The sequence below is a fragment of the Cardiocondyla obscurior genome, linkage group LG08 (assembly GCF_019399895.1).
Source record: "Cardiocondyla obscurior isolate alpha-2009 linkage group LG08, Cobs3.1, whole genome shotgun sequence".
NCBI classification, from domain to species: domain Eukaryota; kingdom Metazoa; phylum Arthropoda; class Insecta; order Hymenoptera; family Formicidae; genus Cardiocondyla; species Cardiocondyla obscurior.
In genome coordinates, this window is record NC_091871.1 from 2963871 (window position 1) to 2976496 (window position 12626).

The 12626-nt window shown below is 31.6% G+C and overlaps 3 protein-coding genes across 3 annotated transcripts; 1 reads left to right on the forward strand and 2 right to left on the reverse strand.

The window, feature by feature from the left end:
* Positions 1-7: 7 nt before the first annotated feature.
* Med7 (mediator complex subunit 7) lies at positions 8-1244 on the forward strand. Its single transcript, XM_070660459.1, has 3 exons — positions 8-337; positions 629-781; positions 902-1244. Exons 1-3 carry the CDS (start codon positions 8-10, stop codon positions 1100-1102), a joined length of 684 nt encoding a protein of 227 aa, XP_070516560.1. The 3' UTR covers positions 1103-1244.
* Positions 1245-1682: 438 nt separating this feature from the next.
* Positions 1683-6048, reverse strand: Cass (apoptosis inhibitor cassowary). The gene is made up of 9 exons (XM_070660441.1): positions 5800-6048; positions 5257-5418; positions 5005-5170; positions 4726-4886; positions 4433-4630; positions 4125-4316; positions 3614-3997; positions 3323-3467; positions 1683-3241 (listed from the first exon to the last, which is right to left on the reverse strand). The coding sequence occupies exons 1-9, from the start codon at positions 5872-5874 to the stop codon at positions 3153-3155; spliced, it is 1572 nt and encodes a 523-aa protein (XP_070516542.1). The 5' UTR covers positions 5875-6048; the 3' UTR covers positions 1683-3152.
* Positions 6049-6285: 237 nt separating this feature from the next.
* LOC139104743 (putative ATP-dependent RNA helicase DHX57) lies at positions 6286-12614 on the reverse strand. Its single transcript, XM_070660414.1, has 12 exons — positions 12477-12614; positions 12294-12393; positions 11951-12099; positions 11543-11853; positions 9527-11430; positions 9150-9454; positions 8513-9008; positions 8005-8384; positions 7782-7897; positions 7365-7684; positions 6708-7292; positions 6286-6611 (listed from the first exon to the last, which is right to left on the reverse strand). The coding sequence occupies exons 1-12, from the start codon at positions 12557-12559 to the stop codon at positions 6468-6470; spliced, it is 4893 nt and encodes a 1630-aa protein (XP_070516515.1). The 5' UTR covers positions 12560-12614; the 3' UTR covers positions 6286-6467.
* Positions 12615-12626: the final 12 nt, after the last annotated feature.

Consider the following 12626-nt stretch of genomic DNA (forward strand, 5'->3'; position numbering starts at 1 on the left):
CCCAGGTATGGCGGCTCCGGAGGCGATACAGGTCAGCTCCTTGCCGCTGCCTCCCGTTCAGTACATCAACTTATACACGGACGAGAATGTGCGTCGCGGGCGCGCTCCGCGGCCACCGCCGCCGATTCACGACAGTTACTCCATGTTCGGCAACGTGTTCAACGCCGACGACACGATTATCAGGCCCCTCGAGGCTCAAGGCATCAAGCGGCTATACCCGCAGCACTTTGATCGCCGACGGGAGCTTAAGAAGCTCAATCATTCCCTCCTCGTCAACTTCTTGGATTTGATCGACTTGCTCGTCCAGTGTCCCGACAGCCCGAGACGAGCGGAGAAAGTATGTGTCTGCTGTAACTTTCGGACAAAATTCTTAATCCCTCTTGTAAAAAAATGAACCTGCTGTATACCAAAAACTCCTCGAGTTACTCTGAAAGTAAAATACATATATTTTTTATTAATAAAGTTTTTTATACTTTAATAAAAATAATGTAAATTGAGAATTTAACAGTTACTTTGTACATTTATATTCATTGTATTTTCAATTTGTATATGGTAACTTAATTTATAATTTAAAATTGTAATATAAAGGAAGCTGTATGTACTTTGTGACAAAAGTCTATTGTTTCAGGTTGAAGATCTCAGTTTGTTGTTCATTCACATTCATCACCTTTTAAATGAATTTCGACCGCATCAAGCCAGGGAAACGTTGCGAGTTATGATGGAATTGCAGCGTAGGCAACGTCACGAAACAGCATTACGCTTTCAGAAGCATCTTGAAAAGGTTTTTAACTCTTATATTTACATCAATTTTTAATTCTTTATAACATATCACATATATGTTGCTCGTTTTCCGTACTTGTTGCAAATGTCGAATCTAAGAGTGACATTTAAATTATTTCAGGTTCAAGAAATATTACAGCATGCTTTACAGATGCTTCCAGATACCTCAGAATTAGACTCAAAACTTGCAATAAACACGGATGCCATGGAATCTGTGGACAATCTAGGTTTTGAACAACAAACGCAAGATCCGTGCAGTCCAAGCGATCGTATAATGTGCAAAGTGATAGACGATATGCTTTCATCAAATGGGTTGTTTTGAAGGATTACTCTTCATCTTCACGCGGACAAACTGACCTATCGATATATAGTTTAAATTATATGGACTACGATAATAGATGATAAAATGTGATCTTTTTTTACATGTTATTAGTTATTTAATAAAATTACAATATTAAAAAAAATACTTTTAAGTAAAAAAATATTATTTGAACCCTACCTCATATATGCGCTTATCTGCAAATAAAAAGAATGCAATTGCTTTAAAATTTCACTTTTGTTCTCCATTCATTAGGTTGACAAATTCCGTTGTGCATAACTTTTTTTTTTTTAGATTTTATCAAAACTAAAATTACATGTAACGATTCAAATTCATATGCGTGTAACAAAAGTACTAATTTTTACCAGTTCTCATAAAGATACGTATTTATTATAGACATATTAATGAAATAAAAACTTACATATGGAACAGATTAGATACAGATGCGGTCACTCATGTGTGCAGTAATTTACTAATTGATTTAAAGTCAATTGTTCCTATTAAATCAGCAGTCCTTTTTTTTTCTTTTTTTTTAAACCAATTTCCTTGCCTTTTGCATTTACTGGGTAAACGAAACACCACGTAGCATTAAATAATGTTATTTATTGAATTAATTAAAAACATTTACGAATTTTTTTATGGCTAACACAAATTTTTTTTTACACAATAACGATGGACAGAGGAAAAGGAAAGATGGAAGAATAATTTTTAAACTCACCTCACGAACGGCAATCACATGAAAGAGGATATACACACATATGATAATAAAAATAATGTTATCCATCCTGAGCTCTTGAAAGAAAAATATTAATTAATTTCTTTAAACAGCAGTCTCCCAGCTTCCGGACCAATTTTGGAAAAAATTCTGTAATAGAAATTTAATATAACTATTAAATACTCCTGGAGTCCAGTTCCCTCAATTTTTTTCCAAGCCTCTCGCTAATATGTCTCCTGTAAAAAAAAAACAGAGTAATAATTGCTGCTCCAAATGATTTTCCAAATGTTATTTATCGAAGAAACACAGAATCATGAAATTCTTTTTTTCTTATTTTTTTTTTTTTTTACATTAAAGAATGTTAAATATACTTTTAAGCTCGAAATTTTTTGAAAAATGTACAAAAACATTTTTAACATATATATATATATATATATATATATATATATATAATATGCAGAAAAGTATGTTTCAAAATTGAAGTAGAAAATAATTACGAGATTAAATAATCAATATATATATACATATTTCTATCAATAATCATTTATTATATCTGGTGTTTCTTCGATCAAGCTTCTTGCGCGGCTGTATTCAAATTCCGTTATGCACAGTTCAACCCTGTCAACAGATAAATATTAACAAGAACCAATAAATGTAAAGGTTTTGAAGGAAAGGACAGTAATATAGGAAAAAACGGAATTTTTTATAAATTTCAAGCTTCTTTTTCATGAGGCAAAAACTGTTTCTATCTTCTTCAGGCTTCTATAACTGTGATCGATGTATGAATGTTGTCGCTCGGCTTAATTGCATGGTTTCAAGTTTTACTTCGGTAACAGCATGATTTTCATTTTCATATCTTCATTGAATTTTCTTTTATGTTCTCAATATCATTTTCATAAGTTTCGTGCCTGGAAATGTCTTCTTTCTTCATTTTTCCATATATAGTTCCAACTTCATAAAATCAGTCGATCAATGAAAATTTTTTCTTTTAATCTTTTTAATATAGCGCCTTATTGTTCATATTTTGTTCTCTCTATAATTTTACACTAGATTTAAAATATTTTGAATTTTTGTTGCCATTGGTATGTTGTATTCTTGTCCACATACCTTTTCTATGTTATATAAATATTAATAAATATTTGAAAAAAAGTTTTCTGGTTTTTGCTTTATATATTCCAAAACCTTGTCATTCTCTTTGAATAATCATAAAGCTATTTTTTATATATTAGTCATAAAGACTAATAAAAGATTTAAATTTTGAACTTTTTTTTTCATTTTGACGAAGTAGGCGCTTATAATGTTATTTCAATGCTTGATGTTTTCAATTGAGTTTTGAAATTAATAAAAATTCTTTCGCCATGGGCCACGACCTCTTGTCCTGAATCCGCCTCTTCCTCTTGGTCTGTTACCTTTAAATCTTCCGCGACCTTAAAATAATAAGCAAAATGATAAATATGACTGTAATGTAAAATTTATCTTTTTAAATTTTAACGCGTGCATTTACTTACCATAATTGGATATGTTTGAACTGTATTTACCACTAGGAGGTGTATATATTTCTCTTTTGTGGTTTTTATCTTCCTTATTACGTTTATTCGGGCTGTTATCAAATGTGATTGGTGTATGTCTCTTCTGGGCAGAATTTTTCTCGCTCTAAAACAGACATAAAATTAATAAAGTTAAAACATTTCAAATCAAAGTAATTACAACTTCAAATTGATATTCTTAGATATAGAAATGACAAATATATTTATTTGCACAAAACACTTTTCTAATTTATAAAATTAAAAACTAGTTACCTTTTTATCGTTGCAAGGCGTTTTCCATGAAAGATGTATAACGCTTTTAAAGCTGGGAGGTGAATGAAATAGATCTTTAATTAACGTATTAATATTGTTGGTTGTTTTTAATGCTACAACTTTTAATTGATTTTCCTCAGATTTCAATTCCTCTTCAGTTTTTCCGCTGATAGCTTCACGTAATTTTTTTATGTAACCTTGAATGCCTCTCGCAAAGTATTGTAGTCTCAATCGAAATTCTTTAAGCTGTTCTGAATCTTTTACCAAAAATTCAGGAGTTTGCTTGCATAATTTATGAAAAGCATACATTAAACATTCCACATGACTAAATTGTAGCTTTGGTACATCGGTAATTTCTGTAGCTGGAGGAAGCGGCATGTAAGTCTAAAATACATAATAACGATGGTTAAGTAAGTGCAATAATTTCAATCAACAAAATACAAATAATAGATATCATATAATAAACGTAGATTATAAAAATGTGTATGTATATAAATATAGAAATACTTACAATAAGAGTATTATATAGCTGTTGGACTTTATCTTCAGGTTTTTCAATAGTTCCACAAAACACAGACAATTCAGCAAGTAATTTTAACAATTCCAATTGAATATCTCTACCATCGGGAGAAGTCATCAAAGAAAGATGTGGTAGAACTTGTACGCAAATGTACGAAACAAATTTTGATGAATCTATTTGTGACTAAAAAAAATATCGAAATGTATATAAAACATAAGTTATTAATTAGAGAAAAATATGTAAAATATTTAAAATATTAAATATTGTATTCAAATGCTGAGAATAACTTGTATACATACGCTGAAAAACGGAAGAGCATGTTTCACACATTGAACTAATCTGTTCCACTGTTCAACGTTAGTATGTTTAAAAGGTACAGATAATTCAGCTTGCTCTATTGCAATATCAATCAATTCTTGTTGACCACTGACAGTAGATCCCAATCTAGTCCATGCAAGGATTTCCATAATACTGTGGAATTCGTCAGCAGTTACATCCTACAATATATAAAATATATAAAAAATATTAGTAAAAAAAAAAAAAAGAAACAAGTTTGTGCATTATAATATTACAAATGGTATTAGATCATTACCTGTAATACTTTTTTACATTCTGCAATCAAATAATCTTCTGGTTCCTTTGTGATAATGTCATGCCCTATTGCTTTAAGTTTAGTAGCTAAAAATTTTATACAACGTTCTCTGGTTCCATCATCGCCATTAATAATTTGGCCAAAAAAACCACTTAAAGTACCTGCAAATACAAAGTTAATTTAACTAACAAATTAAATTGCAAACATTCCATATTTAAATCACGTCGCGTAAATTTGAGAATATTATTATAAACATATAATCAAATCATTGAATAATACCTTTAGGATCACTCTTCATAAGAGACATAATACTGTTATGTACAACTGCAAGCTCAGAAGAATCTCCAGCTTGCAATAGTTGTGCTAAGATATCTGCAATTCTTGCTGTATGCCCCTTGTTATCTTTGCAAAGTGTTGGTAAATCTTTAATAGCTTGTTTCCGAATCTATAAAAAAAAAAAAGAAATATATGTATGCTACTTATTATTTCAGTGATATTTAGACAAAAATAATTTCTTAATAAAAAACTTACAGCCATATCTTCATCTTCACACAAGTCTAAGTGAGCATCTATTGCCTGATCTGCTAGCTTTGGGAAATGCTTGAAGAACCTAGCAATAAATTGCGACGCTAGCCGTTTTTCTTTAGGCGACCCTTTAACTGCTGTCAGAATTTCCAGATACTCCTTTTCATGCTATAATAAATATTTTTAATTATTTAAATATATAAACAAAAAAATCAATGTATATTTAAGATATATGCATGCATCCTCCAAATAAAATCTTTTTTATTTTATTCCGTCCCAAAAAAATACATTTTTTCGATGTTTTTTGATTTTTATAACAGTGGGCCTATCACGTAGATGCATCGTGGATGCACGTAGGACGCTTGTGTGTCCCCAGAGTTTTGGAATAAACCCGGAATCTCGGGTGGCAGAAGCAATTGCCGCGAATAATGCTCTCGTTACGGAAAAGCGAGACCTTGATCAGAAACGCATCGGAGACGAGGTTTCAGCCGAAACGTTTCTAATCGGAAACCGGCGCCTGTAACCAAAGTGAGAGTAGTGCGCACATACTTGCACGAGTTTATCTTTCGCGTCAGCGAGGATGCCGAAGTTCTTGTACAGCTTCTCAATACTATCGGTACTCATCGTGAGCCCTTGCACACAACTTGGACGTGAAATGCACGTGGAAAACGCAATTGAGCCTGAAACTTTAGATTATTGTAACACGCCGAACACGCCGTTACCGTAATTACCGGAACGCAGCACACAGCAGCGCACGAGACGACAAAGATGGCAGCCGTGGATCTCTTCCCAAGGGGGAAAAAAAGGAGGAGCGACCTAGCTCCATCTTGACTAAATCGACCACGACGCGCGGCAAATATAATTTTACCTACCATTTGTACATTACTTTACTTTACAATTTGGACGTTATTTTTGGCACTTCTTTTCTATTCATCAGGGTCGTTTTGCCGATAATAATAATTAGAAATAATTGGTAAGGAAAAGAATTTTTTTTTTTTTTTACTGTCAATATTATGGAAAACTATATATCACACGTAGAAAAGCAATGTTACCGATATTATAATATACAAAATAACATATAATATATATGTATAATATAAAAATAAACAAAATAATACAATATTGCTGAAAAAAAGATATATATGTATATATCTAAAACGTCAATTATCTTAGTTAGTTTAAAAACTTTTTGGCTGTAAATAAATAATATTCGTTCGTTAGGAATTTGACACCATTTGTATAAATTTGTTAATGATATATCCACCAGTAGAATCTATTGAAAAATCCAATAAAGGATTTTCCATCTTCTTCATTATCAATATTGCCAAGTGCAGTCTCATATTTTGCAGCATTCGGAAGTGCTGCAAAAGTGACACAAACGATATTTATATAAGTGACAACTTATGTTAGAATTGTATATACAAAAATATATATATATTTTTTAACATTTAGCTTACGTCTCTTTCCAATTTAATGTTAATCCAGTCCGGGTCCAGAGTAATCATGGAGGTATCGTCAAATGAAACGTTCAACCATAATTCGTAATCGGCGAAAAGTGTTATAGCTATAGTTGGGATTATTGACACTTCCACAATATAAACTTGTGTGGTTCTAACTTTTTGCTGGTACACTATGAACGAATCTGTAAAAGATTTGACTGTAGAATTCACCGATGACGGATGGATTCTGACGATATCGCCATTTCGTGTTTGTAACAGAAAACGTGATTCTTTGGAAGTGACTCCTTGACTTGTTTTAAATCTCGCGATGTTAGGATACAGAGCCGCACATAGAAGACCTTGCAGCAGCTTCAAATTGGTATTATTTTTGTTTAGCTCCTGTCCAGTGAGAACTATAATATTGTCAGTGTTAGACTGCCTTTTGGGTAAACTGACAGATACGAAACCGATTGACACCAGTAGCTCCAAAAATTGATACTTTAAATCCGCTATATTGTACAACGTGTTTACGGACAAATAATTTTCTTGAGCAAACTTTCTGGCGGCAACTTTACCTCGAAAATACAACACTTTCTGCCACTCCTACAAATAAATTACATTTTATGAAATAATTATTGTCGGATTGATAATTAAAAATAATATTTCAAATTTTACCCAGTAAGCGTAAAGAGTAGTCAAGTGATCCGAATTGGCCGAGAAGAATTTTATTCTGGGATTGATTTTATCTTTCTTTTCAAGCGGCACGCTAAACGGACTCTTGTGCGACAGACACGCGGCGATAGTAAGCACAGAATCTAAGCAGGAAAACATCGCTCCATATAATATTAGCTTTCCAATTCGTACGTTGACAGGTAGCTTGTTCAAATGATAACCAAGCGCCGTTAAGTTGTAATCAGAATCAAACGCGCCGATCTCCTGCAAACGATTTATCGCGCCGGTGATTTCGAAGAACGACGGGGAATCAATCATTTTTTCTAATAACAAAAAATACGAATTATTATTGCATTTGAAAGAAATAAATAACAGAAAAAATTTAAGACGTATAAAAAACTTAATAGAAAATTTCCTTACGCATTATCACATACAGATCGTCTCGCTTCCACTTCAGAGACGCTAAATACAGGAGTAGTTTCTCCAAAGAAATTCTTTGTATTTCCGGTATCTGGTATGCGGCAAACTGTTCGTAACTGTAAAATTAAATGTCGTGTACGCTGAAAGGTAAATGCCATATCTACCTCTCAGTGTACATTAATTGTGCATTATACAAGTGCTAAACAATAGTTTTGGTATATACCTGTACGAGGTGTATAAATGAATACACACTCCGGGCATTACTCGGCCAGCGCGACCTTTCCTTTGCTTGACATTCGCTTGCGTCACCCAACAGGCTTCCAAGCACTCCATGTTTCTATTCGAGTTAAATCTCGACTCTTTCATTTTTCCTGAATCAATCACGTAGACACAATCGTTTATAGTGATAGACGTTTCTGCCAGATTTGTACTAATCACAACTTTATGAACCCCCTTTTTAGCTTTCAGAAATACGCGTTTTTGATCGTCGATTGAAAGACTCGAGTGCAATGGCACAATCATGATTTTACCCCGCTGTGACAGAATAGAGTTGTCCAATTGATCTTTCAACGCGCTTATTTCATTCCAGCCTGGTAAAAATATCTAAAATATTGATAACGTATACAGAATCTATTTATATTTTATATTATAAAAAAAACATCAAAAAACATTTTGATCACTTTTTTAAAGTAAAATATATCAGGCGGAGAATCGACGAATAAAATACTTACTAAAATAGAACCCTCTTTGGGATATTCATGTTTTCCAGTAATAATCCATTCCAAAATATGTTCTATTAGATCGTAATTAATTTTTTCGTAATTCATAAAATATAAATTTATATACGTTTGCTTAGAGTAATCAGGATATCTACGCATAAGTTGCGTCACTGTTAACTCGTCGTCTCTACATTTTTCAGATGCGTAATCGTCGTCTGATGCGTTTGCGGCTTCACTAATGGAATTAGAAATCTCTGAAGACATGATTTGATTGATTTTATCCATAGAAACGTATTTAGAATTTTCATCGAGAATATATCCTGTTTGCTCGAGCACGTCCTCGAGAAAAATTTGTTTTACCGAGAAGGAAGCTCCCGCAATATTTAGGACTGGCACGTCTCCGAAATATGCGCAAAATGGATCGACATTGAGTGTCGCACTCATTAATATTATTTTTAAGGTCGGTTTTTTCGGCAAGAGATCCTTCATAAGCATTAACAGGAAATCACTAAAAAAAAAATTATATATATGATAATATATATATATATATATATATATATATGTGTGTGTGTGTGTGTGTGTGTGTGTGTGTGTGTGTGTGTGTGTGTGTGTGTGTGTGAGAAAAAATTTTTAACTAGTAATGCTCTACCTTTCAGCATTTCTTTCGTGCACTTCATCGAATATAACGTGAGTCACGTCTGTTAATTGGGGATCTCTCATTATTTGTTGCAATAATATTCCCGTGGTGCAAAATAACAGTCGCGTCATACTAGACCTTCTTTTTTCTAAACGTACGTGGTACCCAACTACTTCTCCTAATTTATCAGCTCTTTCCTCTGCTATTCGTGTCGCGAGTACTACAGTGCATATCTTACGAGGTTGGACGCATATTATATTAATATGTTCCTTTTCTATTCTATTAATAATCCAGTCATCCAAAATAAATTGTGGTACCTGTAACATTTTTATCACAATTATTTTTTATTTTGCTATTTTTATAGTTAAGTAAAAAGTAGTGCAATCTACCTGAGTGCTTTTACCACATCCGGTCTCCCCAGAAACAATAACAACTTGATTTTCGTGTACAGCTTTCAAAATTTCATCTTTTTTATCCCAGGAAGGCAATTTTTTCCGTGCAGTTTGCATATTTTTATATTTAGAATTGCTCTGCTTACATGTAAATGTTTCTTTTATTATCATATTTTCTTCATCTTGTAATGTCATATTATTGCCTAAGTATTTATTACATCCAAAATAACGATAAAAAGAATAATAATTATTAGTTGTGTTGAAATTGCCGAGAGATACACTAGAATCAGGTACATTTGCTTCTCGCTTGTCGGGTTCCTCTGTATGTAATGGCACGTGCACATCAAAACTGGGCATATTTCTATCTTTTTTTTCTGATTTCTCTGAACATAACGTCTCCAATGTATTAAAGTTGGTTGTATTGCTTTCTGATTTTTCTAATCTATCTTTGCATAATGGCTCGCTTGGGTGAGGATTAGATATATTCTCTTCTTTCTTCTCTTGATTCTCCACATATAATGAACAAGGAATATCAAAATTTGTTATACTATCTTCTTCCTTTTGTGGTTTTTCTACATGTAACGATAAAAGTACATTAGAATTGATTATATTATTTTCTTCCTTTTGTAATTTTTCTGCACATGACGGCGAAAGCATATCAAATTTGATTAAATTGTCTTTTTTTTGTGGTTCTTCTGCACATAACGACGAAACTATATTAGAATTGATTATATTTTCTTCTTCCTTTTGTGATTTTTCTGCTTGTAACGGCAAAGACATATCAGAATTAATTGTATTGTCTTCTTTTTGTGGTCCTTCTGCACATAACGGCAAAAATATATCGGAATGAGTTATATTATTTTCGTCCTTTCGTAGATTTTCTGTACATAACGGTAGAACTATATTAGAATAGATAATATTATCTTTTTCGTTTTGTGATTTTTTTGTACATAACGGTGTGAATTCACCAGGGTTGAGTGTGTTCTCTTCCCTCTTTTTGGATATTTGTACATGTAGTGCTACACATTCTTCAGGATTAATCATTATTTTCTCTTGTTTCTCTGATTTTTCTGCATGTAATGGCGTAATTACATTACTTGAAAAAGAAGAAACATCTAAGGAGATTAAACTTTGTTTTATTTTATCACATTCTGCTAGCATGTTTGCGGGATAAGATTTTTTTTCAGTATTATGTTTAAAAGTAACATTATTTCTATTTGTTTCGATACTATTAAATTTAAGAAAATTTTTTCTGTCTACCCTTTGCATATCTCTATACCGTGGTACTTGTACATAAGAATTGCTTGTACTTTCTTCCTCTTTTTGTCTCGTCTTCGCTTGCGGTAATTCGAGTACATATTTATTAACACTTTCTTCTCTATTTTCTTGTTTCTTTGCAAATAATAACTCACGTAAATAAATTACGAATACATTTTCCTTTCCTCTTATACCATTTACTTCTCGTTCTTTTGTATGCAATGGTTCAAGTAGTTTAATCTCCTTCTCCTTTTCCTTTTCTTTGTCTTTCGTTTGCTCCCTTGTAGAAGGTGGATTGAAACAATTTAGCATTCCCTCTTTTGCTATTTCTTTCAATATCATTTTTACTTCGGTCTCAAATAGTCTTATAAATACGTCTATTTTTTTTTGTTTGTCTTGTGTGTCATTGCACAACGACTCCAACGGGTGCAAAAATGGTTCCTTATTTATTTCCAAATAGGCTTTTATTTCATTTTTATTTGTCAATAATGAAATTATAAAATGCATTGACGGAATGCCATAAAAAGAACACAAACATGCTTCATTATGTAATCTTCTTGCTATTCTTAGGCAGTTTATACGTGAAAATATCCCATCGTCTTTAGAAAAATAAATATATGGTGGTTCATATGGATATATACATTCTACAACATAAATAAAAAAATTAACATTTTTTGCACCTTATTAATCCATATTAAAGATATTAGCAAAATATATAGTTAATATTATAATTAAAGTATAATTTGAATATTATACCTTTAGGAAATCTTATTTCTAACGTAAAGTATGAACTTTCTGAGGTATCATTGGTTAAGTATCTTAGTTCTAATTGAAACATCCAAATGTGGTTTTCTATTTTTTCAACAAATGCATTGTGAAACACAGATTCAAGAATCTGCTTTTCTTGTTGACGTATTCTTAATAATTCTACATCATTAGGAACTTCAAAATGCTTAAATCTTGGAATATCTGCAACATCGTAGTATTTGTAGAACAACATTTCCATAGCATCATCCAAATTCCCATTTGTATTTATTAATGCCTCGGCACAATGTGATTCATAAAAACTGTAAATAAAAAATGCTAATAAAAATGATTAAAAAATTATAAAAATTACACGCAAAAAGATATGTATATCAAAATGAATAAAATTTCACGCAATACCCTTTGCTTCTTAATTTAAATATTTTAGGCTGCCTTATCTCCTGATTTTGGTTATTCAAATACATATTTACAGAAAAAGAATTCGATGGTGGCATTGGTATTAAATCATATTGTCTATTACTTAACAAACTAACAGGAGGTTGAACGTTCTGTAAAAAAAAAAAGATATATATACACATATATCAATTAAAAAACATTCATTTATAATAACTATATTTGTACATTATTTATTATATATATGTATATATGCACACATTCTTTTATATTTATAATATGTGATACATTTTATATACAATTTATATTACATACATATATTTTTAAATATATATAAAAATAATATTACTTGTAGTTCTTGTGTATCACATATTTGCCACATTCTTTTAGCTATCTCCAGATAACGCGGCAAATCATCCTTAATATCTTCATTGTCCTCAGATCTTTCTCTATTAGGCACATTAAAAATGTTCAACATAATAATTTAATGATTAAGAAAAGATTAAAAAATATATGCATAGATTTATCTTACATATTCATGTCGTATGATTTCACACTTTTATTCTCCCCTTCTGCGGAAAAATCTTTCATCTGTTGTATACTCCAAAAATCCATTTTGCGTTTAATTTATCGTACGATTTTTGTTTTCAATTATCATCAAATCTTTTTTTTAAAACTTAAG

Bases quoted from the DNA above. Each gene is read 5' to 3' on its own strand.
- Cass (XM_070660441.1), bottom strand. From the start codon at position 5,874: ATGAGTACCGATAGTATTGAGAAGCTGTACAAGAACTTCGGCATCCTC. The intron at 4,631-4,725 runs GTAATGATCTAA...TATATATTGTAG, and splicing joins AATGTAAAAAAGTATTACAG to GATGTAACTGCTGACGAATT. The intron at 3,468-3,613 runs GTAACTAGTTTT...TGTCTGTTTTAG, and splicing joins CGCCTTGCAACGATAAAAAG to AGCGAGAAAAATTCTGCCCA.
- Med7 (XM_070660459.1), top strand. From the start codon at position 8: ATGGCGGCTCCGGAGGCGATACAGGTCAGCTCCTTGCCGCTGCCTCCC. The intron at 338-628 runs GTATGTGTCTGC...CTATTGTTTCAG, and splicing joins GCCCGAGACGAGCGGAGAAA to GTTGAAGATCTCAGTTTGTT. The intron at 782-901 runs GTTTTTAACTCT...AAATTATTTCAG, and splicing joins TTCAGAAGCATCTTGAAAAG to GTTCAAGAAATATTACAGCA.
- LOC139104743 (XM_070660414.1), bottom strand. From the start codon at position 12,559: ATGGATTTTTGGAGTATACAACAGATGAAAGATTTTTCCGCAGAAGGG. The intron at 7,898-8,004 runs GTATATACCAAA...TTAATTTTACAG, and splicing joins CATTTATACACCTCGTACAG to TTACGAACAGTTTGCCGCAT. The intron at 6,612-6,707 runs GTAAGCTAAATG...TCACTTTTGCAG, and splicing joins ACATTAAATTGGAAAGAGAC to CACTTCCGAATGCTGCAAAA.